General features: G+C 39.6%; 1 protein-coding gene across 2 annotated transcripts in view; it reads right to left on the bottom strand.

Moving 5' to 3' along the window:
• st6galnac3 (ST6 (alpha-N-acetyl-neuraminyl-2,3-beta-galactosyl-1,3)-N-acetylgalactosaminide alpha-2,6-sialyltransferase 3) overlaps positions 1-23,779 on the bottom strand; it is a 145,217-nt gene extending 121,438 nt beyond the window's left edge. For both annotated transcript variants that reach the window (XM_026206816.1, XM_026206817.1), the window contains exon 1: positions 23,569-23,779. In XM_026206816.1, the coding sequence (XP_026062601.1) occupies positions 23,569-23,586 (18 nt within the window). In that variant the 5' untranslated portion in view covers positions 23,587-23,779. The remainder of the gene's footprint in view (positions 1-23,568) is intronic.
• Between the last annotated feature and the right edge of the window lie 1,320 nt (positions 23,780-25,099).

Below are 25,099 nucleotides of genomic sequence, written 5' to 3'. Positions count from 1 at the left end.
TTAAAGATGCTGATTTCATTTTCCAGGAGGATTTGGCATCTCACCACACTGCCAAAAGCACCAAAAGTTGGTTAAATGACCATGGTGTTGGTGTGCTTGACTGGCCAGCAAACTCACCAGACCTGAATTCCAAAGTGAGTCTATGTGGTATTGTCAAGAGGAAAATGAGAAACAAGAGACAAAAATGCAGATGAGATGAAGGCCACTGTCAGAGAAACCTGGGCTTTCATACCACCTCAGCAGTGCCACAAACTGATCACCTCCATGCCACGCCAATTATTATTTAGGGGTTTTGTTAAATGTGAGCCCAATGTCACAGTGTCTGGGTTGTGTTCCCTGGGTTTCCACTAGGTGTCCTCCGTTCCCACAGTGTCTGTCACGCTGCCAAGGCTTAAAGTGCTGCGGGCCAAGCTGCCTCTGCCCTGCATGCAATGGCTATCCTGCAGGTACACCAAGCCAAGGCACTCAAAGCAATGCACGAGGGTGGTACCGACACGGGGTGGATGCAGGAGCTGCGCACGGCGACTGACTTCGCCTTACGGGCGACAAAGGTCACGGCGCGGTCCCTCGGGAAGGCGATGTCCACGCTGGTGGTCCAGGAGCGGCATCTCTGGCTGAACCTGGCTGAGATGAGGGACATGGACAAGGCTCGCTTTCTCGATGCTCCCATCTCCCAGGCAGGCCTGTTCAGCGACACTGTCGAGGACTTTGCCCAGCAGTTCTCGGCGGTACAGAAGCAGACTGAGGCCATCCAGTACATCTTGCCCCGACGTGTCTCTCCGGTTGCCACCGTTCCGTCGCGGGTAGCGCCTCAGCCTGCTCGTCGCCGTGGGCGCCCCCCCTGCGTCCTCTACACCAGCTCCGCCCCGTGCTGAGAGTTCTTCGAGGCCGGCGCGTCGAGCCCCGCGCAGGAGAGCGGCGCCCCCCGTGTCACTCCCGGCTGCGAAGTCCTCGAGGAAGTCGACTAAGCGGCCCTGACACGGGCAACTCGGAGATGCGGAGAACTGCTCTTCAGGAGTTGGCGAAGACAGCGCCACTCCTTCCCCCGGAGGAGGGCCGGGTGGAGAATCTTAAGTTTCTGTTTTGTTCTGTTCCGCCACTGGTCGAACGGCCAGTGGCACCCACATTTTCAATAAAAGAGCAAATTCTCCTTCCTCCGAGTTGCAAGGCTCGTGGGCTGACAATTAGTGATCGACCGATGTATCTGTTTACCGATATTTTTCCCGATATTTAAGCATTTTTCCATAATCGGGTATCGGTTTTGTAATATCGGATTCGCCGATTTACGGCGCCATCTTGTGGCCGTTTTGAGATTTCCGCAATGCAGCCCGGGTGTCTGAGGAGATCAGTCAACAACAACTCAGTGCACAGGTAAATATATGTTCTACTTGGTTTGCTTTAATTAATCAACTTTATTTAACATAACAGACATGCACAAATGAGATCTGAGACATAAATTCCTGATATAGTTAATTTATGCAGCTTGTTTCTAAACAATTGAGACGAACTCATTGAGTCACGTAGTGTAATTCATCATGTCCTGCCCCAATAAAGACGTATCTTTACATGAATTAAATAAAACAGACATGAATGAGTGCATGTTGAAAATAAAAGCGTTGAATTTAATTCTCTATCTGTTGTATTTGATCACCATTAGTCTAGAAGAGAAAGTTTGTTCATATTGCTTAGCAACTGACGGATGATCTGGAGGCTTAAGCACGGCGACTGAATGAAACTTTTGACAAGATTATCTTGTTTAAACACCCTAGATTATATTATCATTTACTACATAACAATTATTTCGCTAATACACATATAAATATAGCCTACCGCTTTGTGGAAATTAATTATTTATTATCTCCATGCGTGATCGCGGTTGATTAAGTTATAGTCAAACAGCACTTTGTCAGATGGCATTTCATGATTTAACGTTAGATTAAATTTAGATCATAAAATGCCAACTGACAAGTGCTGTTTAACTTTATATAGTCTCGGGAAAAAAAGTTCGTTCATATTGCTCAGCACCTGACTGGGTTGATGATCAGGAAGCCTCAAGCAATGCCACTGAATGAAACTTTTGACAAGATTATCTTGTTTAAACACCCTAGATTATATTATCATTTACTACATAACAATTATTTAGCTAATACACATATAGGCTACATATACCGCTTTGTGGAAATTAATTATTTATTATCTCCATGCGCGATCGCGGTTGATTAAATTATAGTCAAACAGCACTTTGTCAGTTGGCATTTCATGATCTAACGTTAGATTGAATCTAGATCATAAAATGCCAACTGACAAGTGCTGTTTAACTTTATATAGTCTCGGGAAAAAAAGTTCGTTCATATTGCTCAGCACCTGACTGGGTTGATGATCAGGAAGCCTCAAGCACGGCCACTGCATGACATTTTTGAAGGAAGCAGGCTTACAGGGCAGAATGCTGAAAGACTCTGTTTTCTACACTAAAACCTAGTTCTGCTTAGCTGGGAGTAAATGGCTATGCACTCCTATATAGCCCTCCCGCCCCCACCAATATGTTAGAATCATTTTTGTGCTTTATTTTTTTACCTGTTTTTATTTTTTTACCTCATCAAAGCTTTTATTTTAAAACAAAGACACTTAGTAACAGTGCGCTTAAATTTTTTGGACTCAGACCTCTCTATTTATTTGTGTATTATAGAATGTTTTTTTTTTTTGTATGCAAGGGGGGAGTGATTGTTATAAATAAAATGTTTTTTTCAGCTCATTTGTGTTGTAATAATTGTCAGAAACAGAAGTATAACAGTAAATAAATATCGGTTCTGCATATCGGTTATCGGGTACATAAACATACAAATAATCGGTATCGGTATCGGTTATAAAAAACCAATATCGGTCGATCACTACTGACAATGAGCGACGCACAGCTTCCTTACTCTCACCCACGTCGCCCCCTTTCGCCAGCGGCCAAGAGGTCGCGGTTCGGAGATGCAACGCCTCTCCACGCGTCCCTGGCCAGTTCCTCCGGGAACACGGGGAGTGTGGTTGTGATGATCCAGGACGCAGTGCCTTCTGGGCCTTCCGGCACAACTCCCCATCGCTGCACCACTGCGGGTATGTCGACTGTCCCTTTGGTGCCACTTGTACGGAGTCTGGGAGCGTGGCTTGCGCTGCCCAACCCGTCACGCTGGCTCATCCGGACGGTCCGACTCGGCTATGCGATTCAGTTCGCCCGGCGACCCCCCAAGTTCAATGGCGTCCTCGAGACTTCGGTGGCAGTCCAGGACGCCCCTGTTTTGCGTGAGGAGATTGCTGTCCTGCTGGCGAAGGATGCAATCGAGCCGGTCCCTCCAGCCGAGATGAGGACGGGGTTTTACAGCCCTTACTTCATCGTGCCCAAGAAAAGCGGTGGCCTATCCTGGATCTGCGAGTCTTGAATCGGGCCCTACACAAGCTCCCATTCAGGATGTTGACGCAGAAACGCATTATCAAATGCGTCCAGCCCCAGGACTGGTTTGCAGCGATCGACCTGAAAGACGCGTACTTTCATTTCTCTATCCTCCCTCGTCACAGACCGTTTCTGCATTTTGCTTTCGAGGGTCAGGCATGGCAGTCCAAGGTCCTCCCCTTCGGGCTCTCCCTGTCCCCCCGTGTCTTCACGAAGGTCGCGGAGGGCGCCCTTGCCCCACTCTGGGAACTGGGCATCAGGATCCTCAACTATCTCGACGACTGGCTCATTATGGCCCGGTCCCGAGAAGAGTTGTGCGATCACAGGGACTTCGGGCTCCGGCACCTCAGCCAGTTGTGGCTTCAGGTCAACCGGGAGAAGAGCAAGCTCTCCCCTGTGCAGAGAATCTCTTATCTTGGTATGGAGTTAGACTCGGTGAGTATGACGGCACGTCTCACCAGCGAGCGTGCCCAGTCAGTGCTGAACTGCCTGAGTTCCTTCAGAGTCAGGACAGTGGTACCACTGAAACACTTTCAGAGGCTCCTGGGGCATATGGCATCCGCAGCCGCAGTCATGCCGCTCGGGTTGCTTCATATGAGACCACTTCAGCACTGGTTACACTCCCGAGTCCCGAGATGGGCATGGCGCCGCAGTACACATCGTGTCGCCGTCACACTGATGTGTCGCCGCCTATTCAGCCCCTGGTCGGACCTTGCTTTTCTACGGGCCGGCGTGCCCTTAGAACAAGTGTCCCGGCACGTTGTTGTCACAACAGATGCCTCCAACTCGGGCTGGGGCGCGACATGCAACGGGCAGGCAGCTTCAGGGTCCTGGACAGGACCTCGACTGCTTTGGCACATCAACTGCCTGGAGTTGCTGGCAGTGCATCTAGCCTTGCGACGGTTTGGTCCGCACAGACAAAACTGCGAATGTTTCGTACATCAACCGACAGGGCGGTCTACGATCACGTGGCATGTCTCAACTCGCCCACCATCTCTTCCTCTGGAGTCAGACGTGGCTCAAGTCGCTGCGCGCTGTCCACATCCCGGGGGAGCTCAATCATGCAGCTGACGCGCTCTCACGACAGCTCACTTTCCCCAGGGAATGGCGACTCCATCCCCAGACAGTCCAGCTGATCTGGAATCGATTTGGGGAAGCCCAGGTAGACCTGTTTGCTTCCCACGAGTCCTCCCACTGCCAGCTGTACTATTCCCTGTCCCAGGCCCCCCTGGGCACAGATGCACTGGCACACAGCTGGCCTCGGGCTTTACGCAAGTATGCGTTTTCCCCAATGAGCCTACTCGCACAGACACTGTGCAAGGTCAGGGAGGACGAGGAACAGGTCCTGTTGGTTGCGCCTTACTGGCCCACCCGGACCTGGTTTTCGAAACTCAAGCCCCTCCCTGGCGCATTCCCCTGAGGAGAGACCTTCTCTCTCAGGGGCTTGGCACCATTTGGCACCCACGTCCAGATCTCTGGAACCTCCACGTGTGGCTTCTAGACGGGACGTGGCAGACCTAAGTGATCTGCCCCCAGCGGTGGAAGACACTATCACTCAGGCTAGAGCCCCTTCTACGAGGCAGGCCTATGCTCTGAAGTGGAGTCTGTTCACGAATTGGTGTTCTTCTCACCGAGAAGACCCCCGGAGATGCCCGGTCAGTGTCGTGCTTTCTTTCCTGCAAGAAAGGCTGGAGCGTGGGCTGTCACCCTCCACCCTGAAGGTGTATGTGGCTGCCATTGCAGCCCCTCATGATGCAGAGGAAGGCCGGTCCCTGGGGAGGCATGACCTGATCGTTAGGTTCCTGAGGGGTGCCAGAAGGTTACATCCTCCTAGGTCACCCCTGATTCCCTCCTGGGACCTCTCTATTGTCCTGGCGGGACTTCATAGGGGTCCCTTTGAGCCGCTGGATTCGGTTGAGCTGAAGTTCCTGTCTCTTAAGACAGCGATCCTGATCGCGCTCACTTCCATCAAGAGGGTCGGGGACCTCCAAGCATTTTCAGTAAGTGAAGAGTGCCTTGTGTTCGGGCCGGCCTACTCTCACGTTGTCCTGAGACCCCGGCCTGGATACGTGCCCAAGGTTCTCACCACTCCCTTCCGAAACCAGGTGGTGAACCTGCAAGCACTGCCCCTGGAGGAGGCAGATCCAGCCTTGTCGTTGCTGTGTCCCATAAGAGCGATTCGCATATACGTGGACCGCACCCAGAGCTTTAGAAGCTCTGAGCAGCTCCTGGTCTGCTTTGGAGGTCAGCAGAAGGGGAAGGCTGTCTCTAAGCAGAGGTTGGCCCACTGGATAGTGGACGCCATCGCCTTGGCTTACCATTCCAAAGGCGAGCCGTGTCCCCTGGGGGTGAGGGCCCACTCCACATGGAGTGTGGCCTCCTCCTATGCGTTGGCGCATGGCGCCTCTCTGGTAGACATCTGTCGAGCTGCGGGCTGGGCGACACCTAACACCTTTGCGAGGTTTTACAACCTCCGTGTAGAGCCAGTTTCTTCCCGTGTGTTGGGTAACAGGTAATTGGCGGGAAGGGCTGGCTGGGTGTCTCGCTTGCTGCGCCTTTCCCCCTAACACGGGGATGTGAGCGCCTTCTTCCCGGTTGGCGTACCCTGGTCGAGCATCCTCCAGCACCCTCGGCGTCAAACTTGGCGGAGCAGTCTGTCGCCAGGCCCAGTACTGGCGTTAGCATGCCCGGAGCCGGTCAGCACCTGTACTGGGCTAGATGTCCATATGGCTGGGTTCCCTAAGGGTAATCCCATATGTGTTTTCTTCCACGGTAAGGTTTCCCTCTTGGCAAACCCGTGTCTTACCTTGACAGACCGTTCTGTCAGTCTCTTCTGGCAGCCGTTCCATCCCTACTCCAAGTTAGGACCTGCCTCAGAGACCCCTTCCATATGTAGTACTGCCCCCTGGGTCAGTCCACATCGGTATATCCACATGTCACCTCCCTACAGGTAGGATGTGGTCTCCGTAGCGGCCTTTCCTAAAGGCTCGCTTCCCCGTTGTCTTGCCAGCTGAAAGAACAAATAGGGAAGATTTGAAGCTATCTTTCACCGAAGGTTGAAATCCCTTCCATTTACTTTATGTGGGCGGAACAGCAGCATGGCCTTCTCCAGCAGCGATGTACTCACCCTTTGGCCCCTTCGGTACCAAGGTCAGTGAATTTGCGCTGTGGCTTTGGGAAGGTTACGACCTTAAGTGTAGCTTTTGTGGCATGCCAGGGCTTGTCAACAATTGCAGCGCCACAGGGTTGTGACGAGGCTCAGGTTGTGGTGTTTTCCATAGGACCCCATTTGTCGGTCGACATAACTTGTAGTGACCGACAGATAGGGAACGTCTCGGTTACGTACGTAACCCTCGTTCCCTGATGGAGGGAACGGAGACGTTATGTCCCCATGCCACAACCTTGAACCATTCGCTTTGCCGGGACACGTTCTCGGCTCCTCAGCGTAAAACCTAATGAGTGGATGCACCTGTCGCCCTATTTATACCCGTCGGCACGGGAGTGTCTCAGGTGTGTTAATCCACTAGCCAATTTTCATTGGCGTTTTCCCTTAAAATCAGAGATGATTGACCTCTCAAATGAGACCCCATTTGTCGGTCGACATAAAGTCTCCGTTCCCTCCATCAGGGAATGAGGGTTACGTACGTAACCGAGACGATTCCTAACTGACGACGAAGACTTGACAGATCAGCCATTAAGAATTAGACCGTAATCTAGGTTATTGCTTGCATGCAAAGGTTTTTGTCCAGTAATTAAAACCTCTTTTTTTTTTACTAATTTAAATTTAAATGTATATTTAATTATTACTTACCCTATTTTTTTAACTGACTTTGCATTTTTTTAAATTGACTATGCAAGTTTTGTAAATATTTATTTTTCTACAGTCTTTCAAAAGCAAAGGTCCTAGAACTGAGCCTTGCAGTACTTCATACAGATCTTTTGAATGATGTAATACCTCTTCATTTACTGCTACAAAATAATAACAATCAGATAAGTATCATTTGAACTATGCCAATGCAATTCCACTAATGCCAACTTAATTTCGAGTCTGTTCAAAAGAATGATGTAGTCGATAAGAGTCAAATTCAGGACTAAGGTCCAGTAACACTAATAAAGAGATTGTAAATTGTATCTGAAGTTTATAATTTCTTCAGAGATGTGTGTATTGGTATATACTCTCTCACCTTATCAGCAAAGTCACTCAGCTTTTAAAGGCTTATAGATTTACAGCAATGTCATACTCCTTCCATTTGTTTTATTGTTTAAATGTACTCCAAATTGATTTTTTTTTCTATCCACAACCTTAATTTGCAAAGACATTCTTTAAGTGTTCTTTTTTCACCAGAGATAATTTAGTTGTATAATAATAAAGGCATATATTATATATATATAATAAATATAAAGATTTAAATTAATACATTCATATTTTTTTTTAAACCACATTGCCTTTAGTGTTTGCATTAAACGGACCACCCTGGACTAAACTCCTTTAAACATTCCGGGAGACCGAACTATAAAGAGTAGCCAGTGTTTATATTAAATGTTTAGAAGGAGTTTTCTTATTTATTTATTTATTTATTCATTTATTTATTTTTTTATTTCCACTCTATTGTGTGAGTTATTTTTTTAATGGTAACATTACATGTACATGTGCAATGTAAAAAAAAATGCATTGTTCTTCATTTATTATTATTTTATATCAATTTGCACACTTTTTTCATAGATATTGCCAATCACAGTTGAATGCTCACTGTCTGTACTGTTTCTCTGACAGCCCTGAACTGTTTAGCATTTAAAAGGCTTTCATAAAACCAGGTCAGTGAAGATGTAATCCTGGTGACATGACACATCACTAGAGAGCTCTCAGCCAGTTTGTCACAAATTCTCTACAGTGCATGAGCTCGTTCCTCCTCAACCACCCCAATTAAAACTTAATTAGGGGAAAACTGAGTAGAGTAAAATATGTGGCTTTAGGCTTATAAAATATATAAACACTATTAACTAGCTCACAGGTTATAATTTCATACTCATGGATCATGTATGTGCCGTCAAAGCATAATATCTAAAATGGAGATGCCTAAAAATATATATTTCAAAATTGTAACTGTATTGTGGCACAACTTTAATGTATTATCTTCTTAGGAGACAGAATGGTTTCTTACTTTCAGAAGACCTGACCTAAGCGATACATATTAGACAGTGGACATATTATATTACTATTGAATATAGTACAGTTAATTTTAGACCAGTGGACATATTATAATACTATCGAATAGAGTTATTTTTAAAATATATTCCACTAGAATATATCTGCCAGTGCACTTACACACTTTTAAGATACTTTTTAAACAAGCCTAAATACTTGATCTTGTCCTTGAATCACATGTCATTAAAATAGAAAAGAAAAACATTTACTATAGCACATGGATTGGAAAGCTTTTTAGCTTTAGCAAATCCTTCTCTGCTTACTATCCTGCAATCTGAACTCAAATAAATTTTACAATTTCTATGGTAATAAAATAATGAACTTTTTTTAGATATATTGCTGGCAAAACTTTTAAACTTTTTTTTTTTAATGGTGTAGTTAATCCATCCACCACTGAAACACAACTGATTGTAGGGCTGCACGATATTGGGAAAACATCGACAGCATCGTGTCAATTGATTAATATGCACGAGGAAGAGAGAGCAAGACAGCGCTCATATTGTTTGAAGACGGTGAGCGTGCGGCTAGGGCTCTCTCTCTCTCTCTCTCTCTCTCGCTCTCTCTCACACGCTCTCTCTCTCTCTCTCTCTCTATCTCTCTCTCTCTCACACGCACGTGCTCTCTCTTTCGCACTCTCGTGCTCTCTCTCTCTCTTTCGTGCTCTCTCTCTCTCTCTGCCCTGTTAAACTGACAGGACTTAAAAACACATGCAAATGATAAACTTTCACTCTATGATGGTTAAGCTGTGCAATTAATCCGCGAATCACATTCGTCAAGGGCTGGGGAGCAGCTGGCCTGTACAGTTAATGAATAACGGATCAACTACAACAGCCTACATCGCACATCCTGCGATGTGACTATCGTGGATTCGTACATCGCGATATCGATGCTTAAAGGTGCCATATGCAAAAATTGAGGTAAAAATATCCATAACATGATTTGATAATTAGCTAGCTATAACTTAACATTACCCATTTTATTATATCATAACTAACCTGCTCTGTCTAGTCTGTTGGTCTCCGTGTCCTCTTTGCTTTGTGGTTTTTCTGTGCGCAAAAAATTGATGTGTGGCGTGAAAGTGTGTGAAAAGAGTCAATTGCGTGTGTCTCACGGTGAATGCTTGAGAGTTGGCACATTAATTCCCAAGCAGAATAAAGGACAGGTTGATTATTGCTGTTTAGCGTTTGTATTAATCTATGATGTGTCCCTGTTTGCGTACAGGGACATAAAAAATAAATTAAAAGTCATGTGTGGACCAAGGTGTCTGAGATTGTTCATTTTAAGTAAAGGATCATAATATTTCGTCCACAACAATATTTAATGAGGTTAACTTATAACTCCTTGTGGTTAGTCTGCACGAGATCAACAAGCTTGTTTGCTTTGCGGCCGCTTTAAATACAAAATAAGCATTCAATCTACGTTAGAGCGTCTGAGCGCTCACAAATTTTTCTGCAGCGTCGTGAGCAGAGTGGCAAGAGCGATTTTTATGCTCTAGACGCCGGCGGTGTGAACGCACAGTTAGGCTTCGGCTATGGCTGTAGTGTTGTCGTGAAAGTAGGGGCGGAGCATAGAGACTATGCCGTTTCTCGTTTGTTACTCTAGAGTAGACCAATTCACTTTATTGAGGCATACTGCCCCCATCTGTTATGGAATGTGGAGTATGACTTGATTTTTTTTGCCAAACATTACAGATGGCACCTTTAAACGACACATCGTGCAGCCCTAACTGATTGTACAAATTGTAAGGATATTCGAAGGCCATTTGAACAGATTTCCTCGGGAACTTAACTTCTGTAATTATGACAATTCTGCTTGTTTTGTAATATTGTTTTATTACAGTAACATAAACTGGGAGTGTTGATAAATTAAAGTAATTAACTATAATTTAATTTCGTAATTCCAGTTTGGATTCTATATGTTTTTCAATAAAAAACAATAAATATTGAGGGGGGGAGAAGCATTATTTCAGTTTTATCTTATGTTTCCGTCACTGCAGTACAGACAAGAACACCCATTATGGCCAATTTTCATACACATAAATTTCCCGCAACTATGTTTTAGCTGCCAAAGTAACATTTCCACCTAAATATAATCTACACTTCCTTTTAACTTTGCCTGCAATAATAATGCCAGCATTTTTTCTATTAACCTCATGGTTGTCCACACAAATTATTTAGTTGTAATTGTTTAATTTATTGGCTTCTGTATCTATTCACATATTTTATGCATTTATCAAATATTGTGGCCCAAAACCTTGTGTGTAACCTAATGCAGTCAGGATGGTTTAGTCACTTAAAATAATATTTTAACTAGCCTAATATTTTAGATGTCACCACATGAAGAACATTTCAGGTTGCCAGACAAAACAGTTTGCAGTCTAGGAATATGTTTTCAGGGTTTCATTTAATAAATGTGACAAAAAAAAAAAGTGGAGAGCTAAATGTGTTTGCATTACAGCTAGCTGTTTCATGTTTTATTGGATAATACTTTTTTGTCAATCACCCAGATACAAGAATCTGGCCTTATAACTTACATCTGACACAGTGATTTCTGTGCTGACCTCTCCAAGGCCAAGACAATGTCTGTCAGCTCTGTGGTTGATTAATGTGAACACTGAGCTGTTTTCCGACACCCTGCACTTAAAACAATTGAGCACTATTATTCTTGAGGAGGGTTACACAAAAAGGTTCTCGTTCGCTGATGTACTTCTTTGGCTTTATATTGTGGAATGACCTGGACCTTTGCCCAGACACGTATATCAGCTCAGTTGCTGCCTGTGGCATTTTTAGATCTAGGACGCTGTGTACTCGAGGCAGGTCCCCGGCAATGACCATCTGCTTCAGGAAATAGCTACACCATCAGAGAAATACTAAGCCAGTATGGGAATGCTATTATATCTGGCAAAGTGGCAATACACTGGCTTTAGCCTATTGCTTTTTAGTGCAAGTTTTGAAATGTATGACAGACTTTTTCCATACAACGAGAGATAGACATAGAAAATCTGAGTGTCCATGGAGCCATTTGAACTTCTATTGCATGGCATTACAACACATTTTCATAAGATCTAGATGCATATAAGATGCAATGAAATGAAGGTAAACTTAGCAACTTTTGTCCCTTGGCTATGCCGAATAATATGAAATTGATATTTCCCATGAAATCTGATTAACAGCTCCATTCATAAATCATAATTACAGACTAACAGCTGTGAATCAGAGCAAAGCAAGGAGACACTTTTTATCTTATATCCATGAGCTGAATAAATTGAGTTTTGTACAATGCTTGTCCAAAATTTCTTCAATAAGACTAGTTTTAGTCCAATACACTTTTTTTCTTTATATATATATATATATATATATATATATATATATATATATATATATATATATATATATATATAATTTTTTATTATTGTTATTTTTTTTTCTTACTACGGAAAGATTGGAAAGAATCATAATCAATTCTGCTTTCTCAGCAAAACTATTTATTCTCTGAGAGAATAATACTTCACAACATCTGGATTTGCAATGGAAAATTCACATGCTATCCTTACTTAAATAGACATTTCAAACCATTCCTTTGAAAAACACAGATCAATGTCACTGAAGAGCTTGAGCTAACACCTAAGTGTGTAATGCTTCCTGCGAAACACAAACACTCAAACTCACATATGTCTTCATCAAGGTCCAGCTATTAGATGTCAGTCTAGTCTATAAAGATATCTAACCCCGAGAAAATAGAATTACACATAGTTTTCGTCCAAAAGTCTCAAAGGCCAGGTTCTATAGACGACTAGTACAGGAACTTTGAAGTTTGTAAAAAGAGATGAAAGGCACTGTTGGGGCCAGGAATGACAGGTTAGCTGATCTTTCTCAATAACACAATGCATATAAGACAGAGTGACTTGAACTCAAAATCGTGTTCTCAGATTCTACAAAATATTTAGTACCTGAAGTGTTTTAAACAAGTTCATGCATATATTTAACTTTAAGGGATTTCTAAAATCTTATCGGAAATCACATCCATGATACACTGTCAGTATACCGAGAATTATAAGAACTAATCCACAAATATAAACAAAGATCCTTACTATTAAAGGCATTGTGACTAGGATTGTAACGATATACCGGCATGACGATATACCACGATATAAACATATACGATTATCATACCGTGTACATTTGCTTATTTACGGTATTGAGAGAAAATAACAGACACAGAATCTAATCTGCACCTAGGCGACAACTTTCCACCTAACTGTTCTCTTGCTCCACCCACACGTACAGCGGACACAACATCAGAGACAGAGGCCATTATCTTTAATCTCTATCCCACGTCAAAATATGAGTTAAAATTTGCACTAGTATGGGAATACTTTTTATATAGAAAATTTGAATGCTTATTTGTACTTGAGGGTAGACACAGTTTACAAAAACTGGTCAGAAAGTGGCTGCAAAATGAGGAAACACATCGAACATGTTTACCTATTCAGAATTATCATCCCTCCGAGCTGATACAGCTATGTCCCATTTATAATGTAAGGTAAATGCACAGAAGCACAGAATCCAGTCATGACAATGAATTTACAGTAGCTAGCTACTCTGCAGATGTCACATAAAATGTGCGATTTGATGTAATGATGAATAAATAACAAACAAAGCTGTAAAATAATGACAAAAGCACTGCTATATAAATATATAGGCTAATCTCTTTGTTTTGCATGTCTATCTGTGAATGAGCAGCGTTTTCATGTACTACATACTCAAGTATGCACCAGCGTGGCTTAAAGTGGAAGGTTTAACAGTGCTGCTGTCTCACTATCTGAGGACGTGAACACAAACACTGAGAGAACAATTAATAATCATTTCATCATTTTATTTGAGAAAACCACTGTCAAAAACAAATACATTGACACTCAAAGCTCTCCAATACAACCCGCCCAAATAAAAGTCTGCTTTTTAACTCAGAGAAATTTACAGAAATTACGATTGTACTATAATGTAGCCTACTGCTAAAATAATAATAATAATAATTTACATGAACATTAGGGAATATAATTTTTCCCTCATTTTAATTAAGTAAATCTCTGTTGTGCAGCCCTTTGCGAAAAACATAAAAGAATAAATGTTTTAAAACATCAATTAAATTGTTACATTTTAATTACCACCATTTTTGATATATTTGTATTAAATCATAAGAATCCAGTACAGAATCCAGAAAAATTAAGTCAAACCAGAATTTATGAATTGTTATGAATTATTAATGATAAATACAAGTTATTAAACTAATGAATAATCAATGGTAAAATTTTCTTGTTTTTGATTAATGAGATTTGAATAAACAAATGATTTCAAACATTTGGTCAACCCCTTTCCAAAACAAAACCCTGTTTTGATTGTTTAATACCGTATACCGTGATACCGTAAAACCGTGATATTTTCTGAGACGATTATCATACCGTGAAAATTTCATACCATTACAACCCTAATTGTGACTCCCAAGGTGTCAAAAATATAGCACAGCCAAATGCCTCTAGCTATTACGAGGATGCTAATGCTAACCTTGAATCAGTATCAAACTAGAAACTCCATGCTTTCAGTTGCTTCCCTTATGCACTAATTAGAATTCTTTGCATCCATTTGGAAAGTTGGAAATGATTGTGGCTTATTTATATCATATTTGACATATTTATATTTTACATATTGATATTTTTGAGGACCTAACCTCACACCTAAACCTTACTACTTCTCAACAACATAGAACACAAAAGAGCAAGATGCAGTCACGGCCATTTATTTAAAAAATGTACCAAAAAAGGCATGTGGTGCATTCCATGTCTTTACAATATGATATTTTTATGTGAGGAACAAAGTTAAAGGTTTTAATCACTGAAAGAAAATCCACAGTTACATATCATCCAAATGTTGCATGAAAAAAAAATGAAGCATGGGGGTACTTTAGCGTTGTAACAGTGACCCTAAAGGCACTTGACTGTACTTTGGTTTTTGATGCCTTGCGAGTGAGAACAGGTTGTCTTTTCAGCATTTTACCTATGTTCTAGCTTTGTGTACTAATCTAGTTTTTACTTTATTCACTTCATCGTGTACAGGAAATGTTGTTGGCACTTATGACAAATTGCTTGTGATTTTCCTCATTGTAAGTTGCTTGGATAAAAAGCATTGCTAAATAAATAACTATGCAAAAGTGAAACAAAGTAGTCCATATGACACACTAATATCTCAAGTCTTCTGAAGGCATACAATAGTGAAGAACACACAGCAGCATAAGTAAGTATCTTACATTTAATCTGACAAAGCACTCAATTATTTGCATTTATAACCTTTTTGCATTTATAATAAAATTACAAACGGTGCATCATGTTACTGTAAAGCTGAATGACAGATTTTTCATTTTAGGGTGAACTGTTTCTTTAACTTTACTTGAAAATGTTCAAAAACTCTATAAAATATTATACTAAGTTAAATGTTTAGTCTTATAAGAATGGAACATATTTTTTAAATGATCCTTTGGTGCTTGCCTTACTATGAATCAGAAGACTTGATTACTTTAATTACACCGCTTATTAGAGCAAATGTTGAGGCAACAATTAACTTAATCAAAATACTGATCTCTAGATTTGATTTTAAAATAAAATTGATTTAGTACAAATTTTGGTATCACATTTTTGGTATCTAAAAGCCCAGCATTTTAAAAAAGCCTCTCTTTTGTATGTAAGACTCCTTGTTCATACCAGAGGCATGCAGGGACATTGGGTAACAGTTTACAAATCATCTAAATCAAAAGTGACACTTGGGTTGATAGTCCAAGATGTCATCATAATTTATCACACACTGTCTATAATGAAGGGGGTGGAAACAAAGACCTACAATAATAACAGCACAATTGATTTGTGTCATTCATGGCACTGTACTGTATATTAAAGGGTAATTGTTGATTAATTCTGTGCTGATTAACTGAATCAAGCAACTGATGAGAAGAAATCTCTAAAATGGATAAACAGTTCACCTTATAGTGTAATTTTTTTTATAAATTATTATTTTATAAGCATCTTATAAAACAATAAGAATAACCTGCAAATTAAGTTAACCATTACACCACATCTGCAAAACAAAATCCCCAAACTTCCATTTGAAATTCTACTTCATTAAAGAAAGGCAAAAAGATTCACTCTGGATTCACATCTGCTGTGTGAAAATGGATCAAAAGTGTAAATCCTCAAACAGCCACACAAGCAATATCTCTGCCCGCAATATCTCTCCCTGGCCTCCTCACATTCCTGCTAAGCTACTTACCCACATCAACACTGTTGCCATTCAAAGCCAGATTACTAGTCAAATGAGATGTCATTCACTTCCTGACCTAGCTGTCTTTCTCCGCCTCCTAACCAAGGCTGATCCAGACAAAACAGTCTCCTTGTTGGACATCCGAATGGAACTAGGACCAAATTGGATTTAATAAAGGGGAAATCGTCTTGTTGGAAGGTTAATGTGTAAAGTGCTTGCTAATCCGTCTTACCTGCAACCTTTTAAGCTTGGCTTCATTAAAGAGCAAAACGTGCTTTCAAGTGTTGCATGTGCCACGTCTCTAAACCAGGGCTATTATATAAAGTAGTTCAGCCAAAAATTAAAACTGGGTCTTTATTTACTCATCCTTTGCATTGTGACATCTGATGTTACAATGGTTTAAAAAAGAAAGACATTTAAAAAAAAAAAAAAATATATATATATATATTTATTTATTTATAGACAATATCCATTTTCCATCTAAAACAACCTACATTTGGGACAGGATAAGCAGTATAATTATTCAGAGCCAGCTTACTTATAGATAGATAGATTGTAGATTGTGTACATTCCATCAGATTGCTTTATGTTGTTTGTTTGTTTAGTTTTTTTGCAGCGTAGAGCATTATAACCAATCACACATTTCTGTTGAGCTTATGAATGCAATGGCCAATCAGAGGTACTTAGATTAGTCAGTGAGTCCCTGTTTCTTAAATATATTATTCATATAAAGTTGGTTATTACTGGTAATGGTTTAAAATATTTTAACTAAGTAACTGTTTAAATTAAGTAATTGGTTAAATTAAGTATTTGGTGTTACAGACAATACACATAAAATTAATAAGGTAATTATAAAAATTGCCCTGATGACTGAAAAAGCAATACAAGGGAGCAAATATTGACCCTTAATGGAAATGTTAATTTCTGACCCTGGCAAATGATCAAAATTGACAGTGAAGACATTTATCCTGTTAACAAAAAATATATTTAAAGGGGTCATATGATGTTGCAGAAAAGAACATTATTTTGTGTATTTGGTATAATGAAATGTGTTTATGCAGTTTAAGGTTTAAAAAAAAACATTATTTTCCACATTCCACATTTCCAAAGTTTTTTTACAAAGCTCATCAGTCTGAATATGAGGTGTGTTCTGATTGGCCAGCTATCTAGTGCATTGTGACTGGACGGATGCCTCAAGCGTGTGACCGAAATGTTATGACTCTCACAATACTATGATCATGACGTGTTTCCCAGCACGGAAAGATAAAAATAATAAAAACCTATAACAAATAAGGCATTTGTTGAAACCAGTGTGGACATAAATACTGATTATAATGACTTATACTGTCTTATTACGCGTTGCATTGCATATCACGCTGCGTAAACATAATAAACATAATCCATGTCTGCATTTGTGATCTGCTCATTCAACTCACGTTTGAAACATCAAGCACCAGATCTGTCCTTGCAAATATGGAACTGCACCGCTTTATAGAAACAGACAACGGTTTCACGAGTTTGCCTTGCAGATAATAAAGTGGAAGAATAGTATGCGTTGGTGTGTTGTCCAGGTAGAGGACTCTGAGCTTGGCATCGGCCCGAAGACTGAGTGCTCCTCCCCAGAATGGGTCGACAGTGAATAGTCGCTGGTGGAGGGATGCTGAAAAACTATATAGAATGAAGGTAAGGCTGCTATGATTATTTATAGTGGTTCTCTCTCGTGGTGGTTGGATAGATGATTTGATTACCGATGGGGAATTTGCCGCATTGATTATCTGCACATGGTTCTCTCTCGAGGTGGTTGGGTGGATGGTGCGGTTATTGATAATGAATTGGCCACATTGATTATCTGCACGTGCTCCTCGCGAAATTTGTTAATAAAACATCTCGTTGTAGGCTAGCGGCTCCCAATTCTAGTCCTCGCGACCCTCTGCTCTGCACATTTTGCATGTCTCTCTTATTACTTCAAACATTTTGTTCCATTCGAACGTAAGTGCCATGCGAAGTGGACATCACAGGATATTCCGCCATGCTACCAGTTCGAAGCGAACGTGAATTTAAATAATATTTATTTACAGAGGTATGTCACACTTGTCCGTGTCTGAAAACGTTGTGCAGCACAAATCTGTGAATGAATGTTCCGAAGTGAGGTAAACTTCAACAGATTTCAGAGCTCACTTCTAAGGAGCTGTTTGCCTGAATTCAGGTGTGTTAACAAAGAGAGAAATGCAAAATATGCAGAGCAGGGGTTCGCGAGGACTGGAATTGAGAACCGCTGTTGTAGGCTACTCTCAAAGGAAAAAGTCCTCATCCTCCGTAAAATTCATTGCACACGTATTTGAGTTGAACTGTACTGGAACAGTATTGTAAATACAACTTAACCACTGATTTCTAGTTGTGTCCTTTTATGGAAGGCCAAACAAAGTAGTTTTGCTTTCACAACGAAAAAGGCAGTTTCTCCTCAACATGGCACCAGCGGCAGCAGCGAAAATAAAAGTTACACCTTCTCTGCATGAACATTTGGGTAGCGTTATGCAAATCTTCCCACACAGTGACATAGACATGGGGGCATGTTAAAATGAGCGGTTTAAGGGGGGTGTGGTTCACTCTTAACTTTTATAAAGAATATCTCTAGATTTGAGACTTTAGTCTTTGCAACTTCACAGATCTTCTTTATACACAAAGAGCTTGTAACACTCCAAAGAGAAAGGAAAACTTTAAATCGCATTATATGACCCCTTTAAAAAAAAAAATATTTCTATCAAAGAATACTAAAAAATATGTTTGTTTTTTACAGTCTTTTTGATTGAATAAATTCAGCAGTGACAAGCATAAAAGAAGAAGAAATCTTAGCAACTCAGAGGCATTAAGATGTACGATTTACCAAATGTGAAGTCAGTATGTGTGTGTGAGCGAAGCTGGATTAGTCAGAATACAATGTGTGCAGAAAAAGCTCATTTAAATTGGCTGATTAGACTAATACCATGCAAGCCTATATTTAAAAATAAATTAAAGTTTGCAATGCTGAATAACTCCTAGTTGCATTTCTCTCTTATTGTGTTTATGTCATAAAAAATACGCAAAGTGCTTATTTTTGACTGTTGGACCACTCCAAAGTTAAACCTCTTAAAATTAGCCTAATAGAATTGTGTGTAATCCCATCCAAACTGTCTGTTTCTCGTGATCTTACTGATAATCTCTGGATTTAGATTCGTTGGGTCTTTAATACTTTCTCAAATGTTTAGCATATTTGCAATTGTAGCACCCAGATTGTCTTTCTTTTAGTCATAACTATCCATTTAAGACATTCTTCCCATTAAAAACAAACATTAAAATTGTTTTGTCTACATAATCTATTAGTATCACTAGGTCATTACAAGCAAATTCAACAGAATAAACACAAAGTAAACTTTTAGAGAGATTGACAATCTAATATACATTTTCTTATTACACTACCCAGTGTTTCCAATCAATTACAAGATAATTTAGTAGATAACTTCTCAACTAAAACTAAAATTCCAATATGGCTTACTATGCATATCAAATCACAAATGGCTGTGATTTATTATACTTAATTTAATTAATAGTTCAAATTATTTAAATTTAAATACAATAAAATAAACAAGTATTCAAAATATTTTATTTTAATAGTAATATATTACTGTTTTAGGAATAATTTGTAATAAAAAAATGTTTTTAATATATTTTTTTGTTTATAAATTGTGTTCCTAACATATTTATATTTACATTTACATGTAAGATGTTTTTATCCAAAGCGACTTACAAAAGAGAATATATGAGAACATATAAAAAATATTATGTATCAACCTAAATACATTAAGTCACACCATCAAAACTTAATTAAGTTTTGATCAAGCAGAAATAGCTCTTTAGGTAACAGTTACAGGTCTTTTTACAGTGAGTGAAATATGCATGCAGAAGGCTAAGCGCAGGCCAAAATGACCACTGTGGCACTGTGAAGCTGACAAAGCTGGAACTAATTCTCAGCGATTACAAAGAGGCTCTCAGTGGCACACTGCACTCTGGCCAGCTTTTGAAGGTTACATTACCATCACAAAAACCGTCCAAACTGTCCAGAAGAAAAGCAATGTGCTTAAAGACAATTCAAGGCATTCCAATAGAACTCAAATACTTCATGTCCACATAAGCAGGAACATGTATTTTATATGAACAGCTTTAAATAGTTAATCTGTTGCTCTTCTCTGTTTGCTGATTGTCATCTGATGCAGACATATAGATTAAGGGTAATGATAAAGTGCTGACAAAGGCACCTTTTTATCAGACAAGTACAGCCAACTGTGGCTATTTTCAGCCAAACAGGAATCTCCTGATTGCATGTCTTCCGTTTCAACGAATGGCATGCAAGCATTGTAATTTAAATTAAAATTGTTACTTATTCAGCAAAGATGTTGAACAACCCTTTGCATCCCTTCCATACAGCTGTTAAGTGCTGTTTTTTTTTTTTTTTTTTACATTATTGTTAAATATGGTTTTGCATTCACTGTGAATATTTACAAAATCAAAACGTTTTAAACACACAATATAGAAGGCCATGCATAGTCTGCACAATAGTGTTCCTGTGGCTCAAGTGGAAGAGCATTGCAAAGCAACGCAAGGTTGTGAGTTTGATTCCCAGGGAGCACGTTAGATAAAAATTTTTAGCCTGAATGCATTGTAAGTCGCTTTGGATAAAAGCTAAATGTAGAATTTTTTACACAGCCGTTTACCTAAAACTGAAATGTTATTTCTGTAGCCCTAGGGTTACCAAACAAAACTACAAAGCAATTATTGTTTTCTGACAGGTTTTGTCTACAACTGGTCAGACACACAGATAGTTCCACCCCCAAAATCATAGATCAGCACATAATGGAATGGTTAAGTAACAAGAGCGGTTTGGTCCAACCATTCTCATTTTGTTGCTGTCCCATTCCATGCTGATCGCAACCAGTATGGATTTCCACTTTGTAGTGTATTCGTGGCATGCCAAACCAAGCTCAAGTGACTATTTACACAAGAACGTTTTCAGCCAAAAATGGGAAACCTTTTTTTTCTGTTTTTTTTTTACACGACAATGGCGTTTTGGGGTTTCAAAGTCCAAGTTTTTGAAAACGGGACCATTATCATTTCCTTGTAAATGCCCCAAACGGGAATCTTTGAAAACGGTGACATCATGTGCGTCCATTGTATGTGTTAGGTATGTAGACATGCGCAATACATGTTGATTTTAATGGGAAGCATAAACAAACATAAAAAACAATGGTACATGGTACTGTTATTGCTGTTTTAGAGTTTGCTAATGCTTCTTCAGCAAAGTGTTGATTTACTTCACCAATATTACAAGCAACAGCGGAGACGCATCATATACAACATATAATCGTCACTTTCCTACAGGTATGGTTTACTAAAAAGGTGACAGCGACAACTACTGGCCTGGCATACATAATACAGCGTTTTGGCCCGTTTTCACGTATATGTGTATATGCAAATCGGTTTGAAAATGTTGTTGTGTATACATTAAACACTTTAACAACACAAGGGAAAAAGTTTTCAGGTTTTGACTACATTGTTGTCATGTAAACATAGCATAATGGAAATCATTTGTTACCATTTTTAGAAACATTTGGCTCAACGAATGTTCAGCTATTGTCTTTAAACTAATAGCATGATTTTGGGTGCAGAACAAGGCCTATCTGTGTCTCGTGCGGAACAAAGCCTATCTGTGTCTCTGACCAGTTGACGACAAAGGCTGTGTTCAGGAAATTTGTCTAAAAACAATCATTGTTTTGCAGTTCTGTGGAAAAGCAACTGAAGATGATTTTGTCAGGCTGGTTGGGATTGAAGGAGTGGAATCCTGGAGACATCCTGACCTTCATAATACATATATTTGTTTCTTCTTGAATAATTATTAATCAAAGTTACATTTATCCATGTTGGAAAATAAGCTGAATATGGCTTTAGTCTGCCATTTTACTCATTGTGTGTGTGTGTAGTGAACCATATTTGATAAGATTGAGGGCAGAGCCCCGCAACCTTGAAGTACAGAAAAGTGTATGTGTGCGAGTGTTTGTCTTTACAGCGAGATGCGAAGACAGCCCTGGGGGGAAACCATCATTTGCTATCACCCTGATGTACAGGGTATCTGATAAATGTCTCTGGAGAGACCTATTGCGTCTGATCACTTGTCACCAAAATAATCTCAATTTATCAAATTTCGACCAACCAGAATCTTGCCTATGTATTGACATAATTAGTTGCCTCTGTTAGAGTATAATTACTGGTGTTTCAAGCATGCAATGTTGATTGCATCTCTGACTCCTAATCTTCATTCAACACACCTGGTACTTGGGTTTTAACTGTAAATTCCCCTACAGGATGCTCAAGCAAAGTTTTGATAGCACAAATCAACCTTCCAATGGCTACAAAAACAATACACATTTCAGCTTTAATATACATTGTTGAACAACACTAGCTGAAAAAAACAAGAGAAAGACATATAAAGTGTTTACATTTTTCAAATACTACAAGAACTAAGATGATATATAAAGGAAAGTGTGACAATGTAGTGATTTAAGGCTGGTATACACTACACAACTTTTATAAGCTTCATAGACTGAGGATCACACTACAAGATTACTCAAGCAGTAGCATGCATCTTCTTGCTAGTCAACATTATTTGAGTTATAAAATCAGCACAAAATATCAAACAATTTTGATATCTTCAGACTGGATGGAATCTGAATCTTGAATTAAAATTAGGGCCTGAACCTATAACTACAAAAGTTTCCGATTGCTGCAAATCTGCAGACTGCATTAGCGCATCCAAACTACAAATCAGGCAAAAGCTGTGTCAGCTATTTTTTTTTTTTTTTTTGTATGTTCTTTTCTCCTTTTTATAACTTACTGCCCATGTCAGAAAATTTAAATAAATAAATAGCAAAAAATGAATAAAATAAATTTTCTTCGATTGACACAAGGCCAGAAATTTAAGCAAGTTTGAAAATGCATTCGGTCCCAATGCTTTTAATTTCCCTTTTTTAAATCACAATAGACAGAATGATTCATCAAAAAAAAAAAAAAATGAATAAAAATCCAGCCACATATCATGAGTAATGGTATCCTGATGCATGAAGGTCTTCATTTGTTTCTGCATAGAAGGTTGTGAAACCTCAAGGAGGATATAAAAAATATAAATATACATCACTGGTTGTAATAAAGTGCATATTACAGTAAAACTAATAACTTTATTACTAATAACTTCATTACAACGAAAGGTATTTGCAGACTCAGACATCGTCATCGACAAGGTTGGATGCAGTCTTGTCATTGCATAAACCAGGATACATAAAAATAAACCTGATTGAAAGGTGTAAGCAAACTGAGTGATCACACGTGTCACACTTGAACAATGTTAAAGACATGAAGCTTCTACCACACCGTTACATTCATTACAAAAGAACCAAGCTATTAGCAGAATGCTCCGTTTCTCTTTGCACACTTCTGATTTGAGAATACCAACATTGCGAATGCAATCTGAGCAGCACGTTAATGCGTATTCTTACATTAGTGGATATGCAGCGAGACAAACACTCAGCTGCTCGACTTACCTTCCAGATCCAGGCCATCTTAAGACTGAATAATAGCTCGCAGTGCTGAAGTGCTCGTCCCTATCTATAGACGGAAAGGTAAGTATTGGCTGCTTAATGGATTATTTATATGCGCCATGTATTTCCGACGTTGGTGTTACGATGAAACATTTCAGTAAATATTGTGGAGTACCGTTATTCACGCTCTATTCACAGTTCTACAGAGCTGGGGTTGACGTGCGCTCCTATTGGCTCATAGCTACGGGAGCTCCGCCCCCTTCGTCATGTGACTGATATTTGTGCTGTTCAACGCCCTGCAATTTAAAGGATGGACAGTGTGGACGAGAGTAACTTCACTATTGTTACAATGTTATATATGCGGTATTAACGACTTATCATTGGCTGTTTAAATTTGCTTTAATGTTACAACATTTGTGCACAAGGAGGTACAAGAGATCACTGTATAATTATTGCTTATAAAAACACGAAACAAACTGTTTTGTGGTTGAAAATATTAACATAACTAAATAAATGTGGTTACAAAAAAAACAGACAAAAATAAAGGATAATAAAAGGAATTTAATCAGATAGATAGACAGACAGACAGACACACAGACAGACAGCATGTGTCTGTGTGAAATCAATGAAAATATCTTCATGCACACAGCTGAACAATTCCAAATGCTTATGAATATATATCTGACTGACTCATTATAAAAGATGTTTACTGTTGTTTTCCAACGTTCAGAAGTAAATACAAAAAATGCTAAGAATCTAAAACTCAAAGGAACTATCTGGTTAAATTTGAAAAAGCAATTGTGTATGACATTTAATATGAAGGTGCCATTAAAATAAGTCTGTAATGATAATAATCGTCAAAGTTTGAATGAAATGTGCAAATGTGTACTCAAGCTAAACTAGGTCACAGTAACTTGAAACAGTGAGAACTGTGGTTGATTCTACATGATTACACAGCATTCAAGGTCATGAAGTGTGCAGCACAATGCGACTCTGGCTCTGTGTTAACTCAGGCATTGTGAGGTTCTGTGAGATGGATTCTGAATGATGATCTCTCTTGGGCTCTGTAATTCTCTGCCTGTGCTGACAGACTCAACAATACAGCTATGCCAGAGAAAATTCCCTCTTAAAGGGATAGTTCAACCATAAATTTGAATTCTGTCATTGTTTTTCTCACCTTCAGATTGTTCTTGTGCTGCGAACAATTTAAGATATTTTGAAGGATGTTGGTAACCAAACAGTTAGCCATAAAATTCTGTAGTATACACTGTTAACCCTTGCTGTATTTTCTAGGGTAAATAACTGTAAAATAGCCAGTGTTTTGCTGTATCTTCTGGGAACAATATCTTACTGTAATATGAGGTGCATCTTTAAGAATTTATGCAGCTCAAATAATAAATTACAGTAAATTACTCTATGTACCCATTACAGGTACCAACTGTAACATTAATCAGTAAATTACTGTCCTCCGACACTACTCAAGTGCATTATGCCACATTATATTATGAAGTGTACACATATTCATGCAGAAACC

This window comes from Carassius auratus, chromosome 27, assembly GCF_003368295.1.
Source record: "Carassius auratus strain Wakin chromosome 27, ASM336829v1, whole genome shotgun sequence".
In the NCBI taxonomy this organism is placed as follows: Eukaryota; Metazoa; Chordata; class Actinopteri; order Cypriniformes; family Cyprinidae; genus Carassius; species Carassius auratus.
This window is presented reverse-complemented; position numbering and strand designations above follow the sequence as displayed.